Source organism: Brachycentrus maculatus, unplaced genomic scaffold (genome assembly GCF_059751285.1).
Source record: "Brachycentrus maculatus isolate JH-2025_06_01 unplaced genomic scaffold, ASM5975128v1 h1tg000050l, whole genome shotgun sequence".
Taxonomy (NCBI): domain Eukaryota; kingdom Metazoa; phylum Arthropoda; class Insecta; order Trichoptera; family Brachycentridae; genus Brachycentrus; species Brachycentrus maculatus.
Window position 1 is genome coordinate 1,209,227 of NW_028280804.1, and position 17,454 is coordinate 1,226,680.

The 17,454-nt window shown below is 35.0% G+C and overlaps 1 protein-coding gene across 3 annotated transcripts in view; it reads right to left on the bottom strand.

Annotated features, from left to right (window-relative positions):
• Positions 1-5,079: 5,079 nt before the first annotated feature.
• Positions 5,080-17,454, bottom strand: part of ERR (estrogen-related receptor) — a 96,167-nt gene continuing 83,792 nt past the window's right edge. For 2 of the 3 annotated variants that reach the window (XM_088277839.1, XM_088277837.1), the window contains exons 4-10: positions 14,689-14,815; positions 13,275-13,505; positions 12,295-12,468; positions 11,052-11,158; positions 10,361-10,468; positions 7,645-7,817; positions 5,080-6,869 (exon numbers count right to left, since the gene is read on the bottom strand). In XM_088277839.1, the coding sequence (XP_088133965.1) occupies positions 6,707-6,869; positions 7,645-7,817; positions 10,361-10,468; positions 11,052-11,158; positions 12,295-12,468; positions 13,275-13,505; positions 14,689-14,815 (1,083 nt within the window). In that variant the 3' untranslated portion in view covers positions 5,080-6,706. Of the gene's footprint in view, positions 6,870-7,644; positions 7,818-10,360; positions 10,469-11,051; positions 11,159-12,294; positions 12,469-13,274; positions 13,506-14,676; positions 14,816-17,454 lie in introns of all 3 variants that reach the window. The other variant, XM_088277838.1, reaches the window with a different exon arrangement.

Consider the following 17,454-nt stretch of genomic DNA (forward strand, 5'->3'; position numbering starts at 1 on the left):
TACACGCTACTGGTAACTGGTATTAATGAACTAAACTTTAGTAAAATACCACTACACCTGATATTGATTACAATAAATAATATGGCAATGGAAAAGTTAAACTACGTCATAAATATATGTAAGATTAATATAAAATAGTGTAAAGAAGAAGAAAACCATTTCACCAAACTAAATTAAAAAATGTTATGGCATATGTATAAATTCTATAATTATACTTAGACTGTAACTTAAACATTATGTTATCACTGTTTCTCTCCTTCGCACACGCATAAATGACATCAATGCCTTAATATTACATCTTAACAAGAAAAATAATAATTTTCCAGTCTCCCGCGCAAGTCAATCATGTCATTGTAACATATTTACATATTAAAAATCAAAAATGGTAAAAGTAGTCACTTTCTACACAAGTATTTTTAATTTTCTTATCGTACATAATACATATACCTATAATAAAACAGTCACATTCAAATTTTAACAACTATGTTTACACATAAATAAACAACAACAGTTCACTTTCGAATAAAAACATGCAATATTAATTTTCTATGCTCCCATTCCCCGATAATGTTAAATAATTATTAAAAGCAACTATCACTTTGATTTTAACAAAGTAAAGGATTTTATTTTATTTTACAGCAGTATTTGTAAAATAGGTTTATAAATATTTACCAAAGCTGGGAAGTCATTTCATTTGACCTCTTGGTGAAATTGGTTTTCTGTTTTAGATATTTTTTAAAAATCATAATGTAATCACTAACACTTAGTAGGCAAAAAAAAGGAATTCACGCAGTCAAGTGAGACAAAATAGAAAGTGGACATGAATAATCTTCAACAACCAGTATTGCAGAAAAAAATTACCAACAATTCAAGAAAAACATTAGGAAACTATGCAAATAAGTCCACGAAAATAAGATATTTAAAAAATAATTTGAAAGCTCTTGAATTAATGCCAAACCTCATCCATACTCGTTTGGAACTAGTTTGCATGATAAGATTCATCTATACTATCCAGAAGTTAACAACAGATGTGATGACTGCTATTGTATGCGTACCGGCACTATTAAAAATCATCTCTCTGTCCAATATTCATCCCACTGTTATCAGCAGGGTGGAGATGCTTAATTTTATTGTAAGATGTGTTGCGTCATCTTCATCTGGGTCAAGAATGGCCATCCAACTGTGTTAATTGTCACCAGGTCATTTGACAACTATTTTTCGTCATGAACAATGTATTATTTTTTGACATCTCATCAAAGATGAAGAAGAATATGGAAGTCTGGGCATTTACGGGGCTGACGACCGTCATAGGCTAGTTTAAGTGATCACTTTACACACCTGTAACATTCACAAGTTCTACCCATTATTGACAACCACACTACTCAAATTCTTGGAAGTTCTATATATATGAACCAATTTAGAAACCTTGTTCTTGAATCACTAGAACTTCACTAGAGACATCTATTGGTGAGATGTAAAGAAGCTTTTTATTAAGCAGAAACTCTTATATTAGTATGTGAGGTCCGAATCCTGGATTATAATCACACACATGAGAAATGCCAGAAAATACCATTTTCATTTTTATTATTAAGCTTATAATTTGACCAGATAATAAATAACTCCTGTAATTGGAGATAATCCAGATATTGTGAACAAGTATTTGGACACACTTAAAATGTTGTAAATGAACAATGTAATTAAATGAGGTATCTGATTGAATCTTTGGAATCAAGTACAGCATTCAACATCAGCCCTGAAGTTCAAACAGTGCGTGATATACCCAGAAATATCAGCGTCTGAGTGGCTTTAAAATCTAATATAGCAAATTAATTCCAATACGTGTTTGTTATCGCTCTTACAAAAGATTACATAAATGTTTATGTAAAACAAGCGCTGAAGTAAATTGTTTAATACTTTTGACTTGAAAATTAAAAAAAAAAAATTATAAAAAACATATACTACCCAACAAATACCTACTAGGTTAACACAAATATTGAGATCAAACATCAATTGATAACAGATTGTGTGACACTTTATCCATGAAACTGTTGACAAGGGGATCTTTGTTTAAGCTTTTTTCTGGAGCCTTTTTTTTACTTTAGCCGCTAAGAACATATTTACATAAAAACGTTTATGGGATGCACAATGCATTAATCTAACATTTATATAATAAAATGATGATTAGCTGAAAGCCAAACTTTCAAATTAGAGCCTTCCTTAAAAAAAGAATCTATTAAAAGAGATCAATTTTTAAATAATTATAAAAATAGCTAGAGTGTTGGTCCGGTCAACATTGAATTATGTACTTTTTTGTGCATGTTTATTTGTGGCATATTTAACGCTAAAAGAGCCAAAGTAATATAATAAAAAACCTATTATTTTTTGACATCTCATCAAAGATGAAGAAGAATATGGAAGTCTGGGCATTTACGGGGCTGACGACCGTCATAGGCTGGTTTAAGTGATCACTTTACACACGTGTAACATTCACCAATTTTACCCATTATTGACAACCACACTACTCAAATTCTTGGAAGTTCCATATATATGAACCAATTTAGAAACTTTGTTCTTGAATCACTAGAACTTCACTAGAGACATCTATTATGTAAAGAAGCTTTTTTATTAAGCAGAAACTCTTATATTAGTATGTGAGGTCCGAATCCTATACGTGTGTAAAGTGATCACTTAAACCAGCCTATGACGGTCGTCAGCCCCGTAAATGCCCAGACTTCCATATTCTTCTTCATCTTTGATGAGATGTCAAAAAATAATATGAAAATAACTCCTTTAATTGGAGATAATCCAGATTTTGTGAACAAGTATTTGGACACACTCAAAATGTTGTAAATAAAAAACCTAAAGTGAAAAAATAAAATGTTGCATTTAATGTATTATTATTATATCTGCATTTGTATAAAATTAATTCAGCAGTCACTTTGTGACTATCTATCCATTCGAATTTAAATTTCACTTGGTAAATACCACTGTTTCAGATTACAGAACTCCAATGTTAGATTGTTATTTTTTATAAATGATTGAAAACTAACTCTAACAACAGAAGATTTATAATAAATGCTTTTTCTCATGAAGACAGTTTAGCTAAGTAAAAAAACAGCACTCGAAAAGAAAATTATGACTGGTGCAAAACTGAACCAACTATGTATATGTAGGGCAAAGATATAAAATATATCCAACTGAAATATTTTCAAATATAAAAACATGATGTGTCCTTATGGGAAACTCCTGTAAAAATAAAGTGTCCGCAACCATTTTAACATGTTAACTCATACTTTGTCTACTTGCGAACCATGATATCGCTCACTCCTTTCAACAACGTCATGTATCAAAAATTGACAATTTTCAGTTGTGCATGTTTTCGGAATGCCCAGAAAATGTACTATTTCCCAGCAAAAGCGACATATTTTTAACTTAATATTTACCCGCTACAGGGCAGAAAGTGTTATTTTTGCATTTTGAAGAAAAGGTATTGTTTAATAATTTTTTTTTAAATATACTCAATATTTTTCAAATGGAGAAAAAACCTTTAGGTTTTACCTAAAAAGATCTGATGCACAGTAAAAAGTTCAATAAGTGGCTTGATATTTATTTTTAATACATTTTATTGTATTCATTGAAAGGAGTGAGCGATATATTAAAAAAAATTGTATTTTAGCCAATGGCTCCAATCGGTAGAAAATTAAAAATATTAATGTCCATATTTAACATAATCTGCCGAAACTCTTTAAGTTAAGAATAAAATGGAGAAGATAAATCAATACTTATGCAAAACTCGCTATGCCGACCGACAGTTCACTTTCTAAAATCGCTTAAAAAAAAGCTCAAATCAGTAGAAGATTAAATCTTCTACCGATTGGCGCTATCGGCTGAAAACTTAATTTTATAACATAATGTGGTTTGCGAGTGGACTACTCATATCAAGAAACCACCAAAGTGACTGCTCTGGTCATGAAAGCGTTAAATACCTATAAACATGCCACTAAATATTAGTTTAAAAAATTGTAAATTCTCACTTAGATCCCTTTTCAATCCAAAGCTTTGATTCTCGGTTACTTAGCTTGTATATCGTTTGTCCACAATCCAGATAAACTGTGTAAATTCTCACTTAGATCGCATTTCAAACCAAAGCTTTAATTCTCGGTTACTTAGTTTGTATATTGTTTGTCTACAATCCAGATAAACTGTAAATTCTCGGTTACTCAGCTTGTATATTGTTTGTCTACAATCCAGATACACTGTGTAAATTATTTTAAGAGAAAGGATTCAAGGACAAATGCATTTAATATGTTTAGATTAAAAACGTTCATACAGTCTTAGAATTCACAAAGTTTGTTACCAAATGAAATAATCTAAATATCAGAGTACTTAATTAAAGCTGTGAAATCTATAAAATTATAATTTTACCTCGAACCCAAAGCACTCGTGCTAGGAGACGTGTAATTTTGGAATGCACAGCAATTTGATATACATATATGATATGTAAGCACATTTCTACAACACGTACTGTACAAGTGTCTTCTATTATAATGTGAATATTTATTATTTATCCTTCTCGATCTACAAAGCATATTCCTAACACAGCTTTTGCATATAGTAAAAATATTAATAAGTAAGTTAAAACAACGATGAGTTAAAAATGTAAGGTATTCTTAAAATTAAATATTCTTACGGAAACAAACACTCCTGCTGTAACGTTTATATATATATATATACAATCCGATATAACCTTATATGTTATATTAACATATGTATTATTACTCAATTACAAACATTGACTACTGAACGTGTACTGTTTATAATCAAGAATAGTTTAATTTAATGGTTTTTAATGTCATAAAACGATAACTTGACTATACCTAGACTTACCGTATTACCCTGACCATAAATTGGGATACTTATTGGGAAGGATAGTATTATATTACAAACCGGGATGTGCCTTCAATCTGGGATAATCCCGGCCAAACCAGGAAATACAGTAACTATAACTATACCCTACACAATATTTAAGTGGTTTTTTAACGCTTTTTACGATGAATCACTATGAAATTTGTTCAAAAGTTTGTTTATTTTTTTTTAATTTACGTTATTAAGATAAATAAACACAAATATTTCAATCAATAACATTTTCAGGTAAGACTCAATGACTTGTGTTTAAAAATAGAAATCAAGTTGTGGTATAATGAGGATCGAATATAGAAACTCCTAAACATAGATAGAATCTGTGACGAAAACCACGAGAAAATGTGTCTAACCTATTTTATTACTCCGTAATGAGAGGCTGGGCACCTTGGAGAGCATCAGCCAGCCTGTGAGTAGAGTATTCTCTACTATTGTACTCACGACTGTCAGATACTTCTTAGGATACTAAAAGTAGACTAAATGCAGTCAAAATGCATTCTCCCAGCCGAATGTGCAGTAAAACGTTGTATGATAGATGTTCAAATGGTGATATAACAAAATAATACAAGCGTTATCAATAATACAAGTGTAAATTGAATGAGTGAAGAAAGATTAGTAAAACAAATTTATAAGGCGAATGTGGTTGGTAAGAGAAGCAGAGAAAGGCCGAGGAAAACTTGATATTGATCAAGTATTTCAAATACTTGGGCATGGTCAGGTCAGGTCGGGAGTTAGAATAATCGGCGGGTATGTATGAGGAGATGCATGAATGCGGAAGAGGTAAACATTGTTTGCAAAGACAGATTGGTGTGGTGTTCTATTCCTGCCTACTACCCCTGCATCTATTGGTAAACAGGTATCTAAAGCTATCTAAAGGTATTGGTCAAAAACCCTCAAGTCAATTCGAAAATAAATTTACAGCATTAGAAAAAAACAATTTCAGTACCCGTTCAGCAGTTTAGCTTGTTTCACTGGGAGATTGTGTCTTTTAGTCTCTGTACACGATAAAAAAATTAGGTTGTGACGTACATAAGTTCGGTTATACTCCCAACCGAAAACGATATATTTTTACATTTCACAAATAATAATATAAGTAGTAGCCATTCTACACACTAGTTACCCTTAACAAGTTCACGTTACAGGACTCGTACCGCATGGTTACGATTTTGACAAACACATCATTAAGTGGAAAGTAAATACTACTGCTCTCTCACATAGGAGGTATTTGTTATCCTAAGTAACAAACGTTCCAGAAGAATCTTCTAAGAGAATTACTACCACTTACTCCTCTGTTGACAATAATTTTGGGGCTTTGATCGGCCCAATTGTTAACACACACACTTCGGACGGGAAAGGTATTTTTACCTATTTGATAGATTGATTCTAAAGAACGGGAAGGGTATTTTTACCTTCTGCGCCGACCTCATTTCAAAGTCAGAAAAGAAGGAATTATTTCATGTTTTATATTGTATTATGTACCAATGTTTAGGTCTTAACTATTTGTACATAATTTTCAAATCCCGTCGCCAGCAGGCGTAAAAAACACCCGTCCGAAATGTGTTAAGATGCTCACTTTGCCAAATCAACCTCGTATTCATAACCGGGCATAACCTTGATTTACCGGCTTCATTGACCGGGACATTTCGGTTGAAAACACAAGCCATAATTATGTTTCCACGTATCAAGCGTAATGCGGCCGAGGTTCCAATGTCTTCCCTGTGTTCACGTAGTTTATCCGAGGGAAGCGCCAATCCGGAGTCTTCCCGTGCTGTCTCCGACGCCGTCCTTACCTGAAGAAGGCCTCCAGCATCTCCACGAAGAGCTTGTTCATGTGAACCTTGCCCTCGCGGTTGACGGAGGTCCAGAACTTGCGCACGATGTGGTCGGCTTGCCGGAGCGCCGGCAGAATGAGGAGCAGCTGCTGAAGAACACTCGATGCATTGTAAGGTCTGTAAAATAATTATTGTTTATTTAGAAAAAGCCTCATTTTTTTTCGTTCTTCTTATTCTAACCCTTATCTGCACCCAATGGGGCATCGTGCACTGCATCGTATTGATGCAGTGTTATCTTGATCATTGCTCACAAGACGGCAAGGTTATCACTCCTGCGGTTATTAGAGTGCAAAATTAGCATTATTTATTTTCACCCCCCCCCCTCCTGAGAATAGAACCTGGGAACTCCAGTATAGTAGCTAAACACTCTTAACTATTACACCACGGAGGCGGATAGGATAGTTTCTTTTTTTGTCCACCTCCGTAGTGGAATTAATGTTCAGCACGCTTGGCTACTGTTCTGGAGGTCCCCGGTTCGATTCCCAGGGGGTCTAATAAATATAAGTGATTTTTTCACTCTAATGTTTACTCTGGTTTCCCTCCAATACGAATACCCTGGACTGGTACATGAAGCGGAGGACTGATTACCTTTCCTTCATATATTAACGATCAAGATAACACTGCATTTATATGATGCAGTGCCCTTTGCACCGTTGGGGTGTGTATAAGGGTTTGAAGAAGAAGATTTTACACTCTAATATTCATTTAATATATACCTGAACTGGTCCCTGAAGTGCAGGAGTGATCACCTTGCATTCATGTGAGTAACGATCGAGATAACACTGTGTCAATACAATACAGTGCCCTATGCACCATTGGGTGCGGATAAAGGTAAGAAGAGGAATATGATTGATTCCGAGTTAGTGGGGTACGGAATGATAGTAAACGTTACCTTAGTATATTGAGGCAGTCATTGAGCGATGTGATAATGCTGTCCTTAAACTTCTTGAGGTGAGCGTGCTCGTCCAGTCGGATGTCCGAGTTAGCGAGGATCAGCGCCTTCAGCAGGTAGTACTCCTCCTTCAGGATGGCGATCCTCTCCAAACGGGATATCACTTGTACACACTGGAAATAAATTCATTATTCACATTTAATATTTAGACTTAGGTTAACAACATTTTGAGTGTGTCACAAAAAGATTTTGTGAACAAGTATTTGGACACACTAAAAATGTTATAAATAAATTATCTGGTCAATAATGGTCATTATAAGCTTAAATAATAAAAATAAAAATGATATTTTCTGGCGTTTCTCATGTGTGTGATTGTAATCCAGGATTCAGACCTCACATAAAAGAGTTTCCGCTTAATAAAAAGCTTCTTTCCATCTCACCAATAGATGTCTCTAGTGAAGTTCTAGTGATTCAAGAATAATGTTTCAAAATTGATTCATATATTGGGTTGATGCAAAAGTAATGACCGTTTTTTATGATCCCAGGTGAAAATTTTTTTTTCATAAATTATGAATAGTATCTTCTTTTTTTATGATTCCATTGTATAAAGGATGCTTTTCCTCTACTTTCTATTCAGTTTTGGCCTGGCCAGAGTACAGTAATAACCCCTTGTATTTTTTCAAAATGTCGTTTGATAAAGTGCATTTACGTCATTGTTTACTTTATGAATTCCGTAAAGACAATACCGCGAGTGTGGCAACCAAAAACATTTGTGAAGTGTATGGAGCAGATGTGATCAAAGTTCGACAGGTACGAAGATGGTTTGCGAAATTCCGATCTGGAGATTTTTCACTCATTGATAAACCACGTACCCGGCGGCCATTGAAGTCTGATGACGACGAATTAAAAGTCATAATTGACACCAATCCACGTCTAACCATCAGGGAGATTGTGTCAATGATGGGAGTCAACCAAACAATCGCATTAAGAAATTTGAAGCGTATGGAAATGGTTTCGCGGTACGACGTGTGGATACCGCATCAATTGTCGGCTGCCAATTTATTAGATCGTGTTTCAACGCGCGTTGCTTTGAGTGCGAGACAAAAACATGAACCTTTTTTGCATCGTTTGGTGACGGGAGATGAGAAATGGGTCGTGTACAACAACGTGACAAGAAAAAGACATTGGACTATACCTGGACAAGCCCCATTAACAACTTCGAAGGCCGAAATCCATAAAAAAAGTTATACTTTGTGTTTGGTGGAATAATAAGGGTATTGTGTATTTTGAACTCTTAGAACACGATAAGACAAGTACAGCAGAACGATATTGTCAGCAATTATCCAAATTTAACATGGTCCTTCAAAAGGATAGACCAGAATTGGTAAACAGAAAAGGGGCAGTGTTTCATCACGACAACGCGCGACCACATGTGGCTATGATGACCCAACACAAGCTAAATGAGTTAAATTGGGATGTTATCAAGCATCCACTGTATTTTCCAAATCTTGCTCTTTCTGATTTTTATTTATTCCGATCACTGCAAAAAAATTTAAATAATGAAAAAAATTATTCAATAGAGCAGGTAAAAACATCCCTTACTTCATTTTTCGCATTAAAATCCACGGAATTTTATACTACTGGTATTAATAAGTTGATAGAAAGATGGGAGAAGGTTATAAGAACTGATGGAAATTATATAATTTATTAAATAAATAATACACAAGAAAAAAAATCTAAAAAAAAATATATGTAAAAAACGGTCAAAACTTTTGCATCAACCCAATATATTTAGAACTTCCAAGAATTTGAGTAGTGTTGTTGTCAATAATGGGTAGAATTGGTGAATGTTACACGTGTGTAAAGTGATTACTTAAACCAGCCTATGACGGTCGTCAGCCCCGTAAATGCCTAGACTGCCTCTTCTTCATCTTTGATGAGATGTCAAAAAATAATATGAAAAATTTCAAAAACAAATCTCTTTATTACAGACTGAATGCAGTATAATATACAAATAAAAGCTAAAACGGCACTACAAGGGTGAGCGATTCATACTTTAATCTGTGATATACGAATTTTAATAACTAACTTTTTTCTTTAAATTATATTATTAAATCAAACATTGGATTAACCCCTTAGTGCCCTATATATTAACCCTTAGCACTGAAGTGCAGTCACAGAAGCGGCATGCATGGCTTGCCGTACTACTCGAATGCCGCCACTATGGCGCTCAGAAAATAAAGTCTTAATCCTCAATATTTTTGATATATTGGTTTTTCACTTTTTAATATAATTAAACCAGAATCATATAACTACAATTAAATAGTAATAAGTTTCGGAATTAGATTGAGTTGGCAGTATGCACTACCTTTTTAGTACATACCATACTTTTTAGTAGTTTTACCGTACAAAAGCTTTTGAGTGCAAAAACCCTTTGGATTTGAATAATTCTTTTGGTATGTGCATGTACCTTAAGATATATAAGATGCTATTTTTAAAGCTATTTTTATAATATGATGGGAATATGGGAAGTCTGGGTATTCACAAGGCTTATGACCTGACGTTGGCTGCCGTGATAATCAATTGCTATTCACTGCATTAATCACAAGAATAAAACAGTTTTTTTTTCAGTAAAATATATTGTGGATCTCTTCCAATTTTTATTGGAATAGATCCACAATTGGCATGCGGAGTGAGCCAAGTTGTCTCGACTTACATGCACGTAGAGCTCATGGGCCCCGGCGTCCCGAGCCTCCCGCTCGTCCATAGTGAGGTCGGTAGCGAAGCGGAGTCGCACGCTGCTACCGGAAGACTGCGTCGTACTCTGCGGATAAAATAATCACTCAATCACTTGATATTTGTAACAAAAACGAATCAAAACTGTTCAACTTCAAACCCTTTATCCATACCCCAATGGTGCATAGGGCACTGTATCATATAAATGCAGTTTTATCTTGATAGTTAACTCATGAAGGAAAGGTGATCAGCCCTCCGCTTCAGGTACCAGTCCAGGGTAATATTGAATAAAAGAGTGATAAAATCACTTTTATTTATTTGACCCCCCCCTGGGAATCGAACCCGGGACCTCCAGAACGGTAGCCGAGCGTCTCAACTTACATGCACGTAGAGCTGACCAACACGGAGGCGGACAAAACTATTACACAAGGTTATCGTCTCTTGAGTTTTTTTTCCGATGGATTTCTACTGAACACGAGTGAGTGCTCTGTCGAAACTAAGGTCAACTGTGTCAAAGGTACAATTCAAAATATTAACCTAACCGACTCGATTTTAATATTTTCTTTTTAAGACTTTTTTTGCAGAGTTTAAGAGATTAGACAATTGAGCCCGGGGAGCTATGTATGGTGACAGGTAACATGTGATAATCAAAATGAAAAAGATGAAAATACCTGATTGCCGGACTGCATGGATCTGAAGGCGACCATCAAGGTGAGCATCTCGGCCCAGGTGCTCTGTAGCAATCTCATCTGGTCATTCAACTGGAGATCCGTGAAGCCTGCAAATGAAATACATCCACCAATATACAAAACTGAACACTTTATAGCCCAATTGTGTTGGAATGAAACGCCCACCGGTCACTAATATCGAGAAAATATAGTTGGTTTTAGTGGCTAACAATAATAAAAGGTTTTACTTAGGCCTTCATGTTTGACACTTTTGAAGACCTAAACTTGGATAACTTTAACCTGTTAACCGGGCGGGACGCATAAATACATCAAACGAATTATGCGTCCCGCCGTCATAACGCGATATAACAATATCGGGTACGGGTAAGACATATGAATACGTCCTTGAAATAAATGTTGCGCCCTGGAACGGCCGGGACGTATATTTTTCCAACAACAAAGGTATTAGTCATCTATACATGTCTCGGCATGAATTTAAGACACAAAGTGAATCAGTATCATTTCGCTATTGAGAGTGGATGACGTGTTCTGGGTGAGCAGTGACGGGTACGTACTTACACATACCTACCTATTTTCGCGCCCGTTACAAGTTGCGTAATTGGACAGCGGACCGCCCGGTTAACAGGTTAAACAGTTAGATAATTCACAAAATTAAATTTTTCTTAAATCACTTCTAATGAACTTTATTTGCTGATATGATAAAAAATTATCAGTATTTTAAATTAACGATTAAATTTTTATTATCAACAGATTTTTTGGGTGAAAGATGACCCGTACGTCATCGTTATTGTGATTTCGCACATAAGAATGAATTGACAGCTGGGGATCAACATCGCAGGAGGTTGATCCCTCTTAAAAACAGGTCATTAGACCTACCATATGAAGATATACCATACATATATATTTTTTAAAACTAGTCCTGAAAATGCAGTCAAACTTCCATAAAACAAATTCTTTTTAGTTACAAAGTTATTCAAACATAAAGTAGTTACTTAAACCAGCCGATGATAGATGGATCTCTCTCTCGATACGTATAAAATCACACTTGGATGAAATCACACTCTCAACGGGTATCTGCTTGACCCAGAGTCAATGATGCTCACCAGGTGTAAAATCACACTATGATGAAGCCCCCTAGATATTTCAGTAAGAAAATATTCTCACTAGGTATAAAACCACACTCGAATGAGGCCATCTGGACATTTCAGTAAGACAACATTCTCACCAGGTATCTGCTTGGCCCAGCCGATGATGCCCACCAGCTCCCTGTCGTACAGGTCACTCAGCATGGAGAGCATGGAGTGCGCGGAGGCGGGGCTGGAGGGGGACACGGCAGGGGAGGGGGAGGCCACCAGCAGTTCCGGCTCGTAGGAGCACAGCACCTCCAAGATCTTGATGTCTGAAAGGTATTTTTTATTTTATTATTTTATCATCATGACATCTTCTTCTTCTTTATGAGCCCTCTGACCTCCACTGCTGTATATAGGCCTCTTCCCCTTCTTTCCATTTCCTCTGGTTAGTTGCTGCTTGCAGCTAGTTTTTACCCCCCACAGCGACAATGTCGTCAGACCATCTCTTTGGGGTCTTCCGACACCTCTTTTGTTCTCCCAAGGTCTGGGATCGAAAGTAGAGCGGACACCATTGGCACAAAAAACGCGCTTAGAGTGTCAGAAATTAAGACTCTAAGAAGCATATCTGGGAAGAGTCTACGAGACAGAATAAGGAACACCGGGATAAGAGATATATGTGAGATCAAAGATGTTGTTAGGTGGGGAAGGCAACAAAGGAGACAATGGATGTGAGGAGAATGGAACCATCCAGACTCCCCCACATTGTACTGTACGGCTAACCCCAAAGTAGATGACTCCTGGACAGACCACCAAAGAGATGGATCAACAGCTGGGAATCGACATCGCAGGAGGCTAATCCCTCTTAAAAACAGGTCATAAAACTTTTTCATGTTGTCAAAAATGCATGAGATGTTTATTGTATGCAAATTAGAGTAGCCTCCCAGTACTTGCAGGTAAATTATTTGTAATATAGCATATTCCTGATGTATTTTCTTTGCGTTTATATAATAAGAATTAAGAATATTTGGTTGTAAAAATGAGTACTTCAGGTTTAAAATGCTTTTAAAGAAGTAAAAATGCTTTATTAGAAAACGACCTTCCCTCATCTTGCAGAGTAAAATAAAAGAAATTTAACCTTCGAGGGCGGGGCGCTGTTGCGAGCTGAAGGGGGACACGATGGCGAGCGAGTGCGTGTCGTTGTGTCTGCGGTACTTCTGGCGGCCGCCGCGCACTCGGTCGAGGCGCACCCCCTCCTTGAGCATGCCGGTGCGGAGGCACTTGCGGAAGCGGCAGGCCTGGCACGCCTTGCGACGTCGCTTGTTTATTTCGCAGTCATTGGAAGCTGGGCACGTATACTCGATGTTCCCTGCAACGAGACAATTCAAGACAATAAAAATAGAGCACCTATTATACTTTGACTAATAGATGAGGATACCTCATTCATGAGAGCCAAGCAATAGGATCTTCCTTGAAAGATATCTAGAGGAAGACTAAAAAATTCGTGGATGCTGCAAAGAGAAAACATGGCCTGGGTGACGTTGCCCATGACAAAAAGACCCACAACCTGAGGACGAGGCGAGCTGACCCCAGCAGTCTACAAAGACGATAAGTTGGGATGTAGTCAGAAAGAAGACCTCATCCGAGAGACATACATAAATAACTATGGAGATAGACAACATTAATTTCATTAATTGATTCGGCAGTCACTTTTTGGTAAAATCTATCCATTTTTAATTTAATGGTGAATAGTAGTGGTATTTACTAAGTAAAACTTAAATTAAAAATAGACAACTTTAACCCGCTATGTACTTAGATTTAACCGTTTTAGTGCTGAGATTTTTCTTGGAGTATGTACGATAAAATTTCTAAAGACATTTTAATTTCTGAAGTAAAATTATTTTTTATTAGGTGTTGTACACATCTCAACACACAATCAACAATATTTTTCTCAAATATTGACCGATTATGGTATTATTTCTTTCTGGATATTACTACTCAATGATATGATTTTAGTATTACTACTCAAATAATTCAGCATTCTGTAAGAAACATAATAACATATATTTAAAAATAAATACAATTTAAGAAAAATAACAGAAAATTTTCATTCATAATAATGTATCAAGGTTGTGTGTAATTGGCTCATCCTCGAAGTTTTCTTTATCGATATGCATCCTCCGATTGGTAAACATTTGGTGACCACTCGGAGTATCATAGATCAATTTTATCATTCTACTTACCAAATGACATTCAGCTTTGTAATTATTTGCACAAATATCCATTGTATTAAGAATTATGCATATTTTAAGCCAAAAATCATTACATTCCAAATACTCTGTGCTGAAAAATTAAGGGTTGCACCTTGGATTCCGACAGCTCACAAATGTGTGCTAGTTACTGTTATTGCCCAAGTGCTCACCGATGATCAGGTTAATCATAATTGCGACCGTTTGTTTCTTAGACTAAATGGTGATATCGATGATGTTAGGAATGAACGAATGTGATGATGTATGATAAAAAAAAGAAGTGTGGCTTACTAGTATAATTACCTTGTATAGTGCGCTTGAAAAAAGCTTTACAAGCCTCACAAGACGCCACTCCGTAGTGGAAACCAGACGCCACGTCGCCGCAGACCAGACACAGTCTCCGGGGAGTCTCTTCTTCTTTACTGCCTTCCTGCAATCAACAAAACATATACATGAAATACAGGAGTGTGCATTTCATATAGGCATAAAAGCCGTGCCTATCCTAACGTATCTGTGTGAATTTTAAAAACGCAACCAGTACCTACCCTACCTTAGTAAGTAGTACCTAGCTTACCTTACTACTGCCTACCCTAATAAATTCTCTGTGCACGCCACTAATGAAATATTATTATAACGAGGGATTACGATGCTCAATGAGGCTTTATCCACAGATAAATAAAGCCTTGTGATTGCAACTTGTGGATATGTTTACACACATTCTTCTCAAATGGATCTAACAGTGATGACATTACGGAGTGCACGTTTTTTCAGTGCAACATCTCTATTGGAAAAGTAATATATGTACTAAATAAACACACATCTGGAAGCTAAACGCCTTCACCACTATGATAAGAAAAAATGAAAAGAATCTAATTCAAAGACAGGCGCCGTGGCGTAGTTGGGTAGAAGCTCGACTGCAAAACTGGCGTCGCGGGTTCGATTACCGCCAATTACTGAATAAATTCAAGAAAGATTTATTTTTAATTGGTCTGTGTATTTTTCACATTTACCTTCCCTATCTATCCTACCTGAAGACATGCCTATAAAAATAGAGGCTTTGCAGTTTATTCCTTTAAAAAATATATTGCATTTCAAATAAACATATAATGTAAATACCCGGACTTACATATTCTTTTACATCTATGTTGAGATGTAAAAAAAATTGTAAAAATAACTCCTAAATGGAATAAAATCAGATTTCTGAACAAATTCGCGTTCACACTCAAAATGTTGTGAATACATACATATAATGCTTTGCAATGATCAGAAAACATTTCAACAAGAAAACGTATCTTCTATATACATACGTATAATATATGTGACATCGGTTAATACATACTCCCACAAGATGAGATGAAACAGTAATAATGCTTATAATAAATCACCTTTAAACATTACTTGATCGCACAATTTAATTACTGTCATTATAACTTATTAAGAATAAATTATAATGAAGGTCTTCCACAATCAGGCTTACAAATTCCCAACTAATCACAATAAATACAAATATTCATGAAATTATACAGTATAATAACATAAAAAAGGTATTATTGTTAGATGCATCAGGAAAACTACTCGCCATCATTATCCACACATTTTACAAAATGGATTATGTAAATACATTAATGAAACCTATTGTTTTCAAATAATTTTTAATTAATGTTTTACTTAGTAAATACCACTATTTCTTAAATTCTACTGTGACACGTGTTTTGATGCATTCCGCATAATTTTCAAACACGGTGTTTGAAAATGATGCAGAATGCATCGAAATACTTGTCACAGTACATTTTAAGAAATAGTGGTATTTACTAAGTAAAACATTAATTAAAAATGGATAGATTTTACCACAAAGTGATTGCCGAATCAATTAATGAAGTTTTCAAATCACTTGTAAGCAATATTAATTATTCGCTATAGTTTGCGAAAAGTAATTAATTTGTAACAAAAAAGAATGAAAATTTCCAATCAAAGGAAATTTGTACAAAAAATTTATTGGAAATCGGCTGAATCGATTATTGGAGAGAATTTTACTTTAAAGATTTTGTACAATGAAATACAAGATTATAAATAAAATCGAGTTATTTTACATTCAACTTATAGAAGTAGAGAAAATTGCCGAAAAATTTGTCGAAAACTTCAAATATATATTTTTCGAAATATTCCACTTTAAATGTTTTTAGCATGGTATAATTTTGTTTCTTAGTGCAGGCTTGTATAGATGAAATGTGAGTGCATAAATCCCGGGATATTAATTCAGGCTGTTTCTCGAAAATGTTCCTGAATAATCAGTTGGGTTTGCCAAGTATTATTGAGTAACATGTCTGGAAGCGTATTCACAAATCATATTTCACTTACGAGCAAATATATTATTTACATTTTGTATGTAAGAAGCCTAAGTATTTATCAGTATTCTGTAAGAAAATGTGGTTACTAAAAAATAATTTATACACCCAATTCACAATGCATACGGTGGCCGACAATAATGGAATAGCCCCCCCTGAATAAACTAAACAGGTCAGATCGTTTGAATTCTACAGTCAAAATGAATGGGAGACAAACGATCTGAATTCAGACAGTTTTGAAAACAATTTCAAATTAAACTGTTCTTTCTTATTCAGGATGCTCGTCTTTGGAATAATCCGACAGAATAAGACTTCATAATGCAGGAAGATTGTAGCGGCAAATTGTATGTTTTTAGGAGAATTCTAGATGAACATTCTTTTTTTTAAGCATGCAGCCAGGCTAAATTATTAAAGATTAATTTAAACTTTTGAATCAACAGGTAATATATGAATATTATTTTTTTAAACTTTAAAAACAATGTCCTGAAAAATCAAGTATTTTGATTTATGACGTTCTTGAAAGGAGTGAGCAATATGTCTTATTTGAAGTATGTTTAGAAACTTAACCAAAATGTACTAAAACAGAATCAAATTTAATTCAATTATGATTTTATACATACAACTAAGATTCTTCTTAACCCAGTTGCATATAAATAATTGACATTTTACAATCGAAAAATGGCAGTATTGGAACTAAAATTTAGAGTAACAGCGGTCATTTATT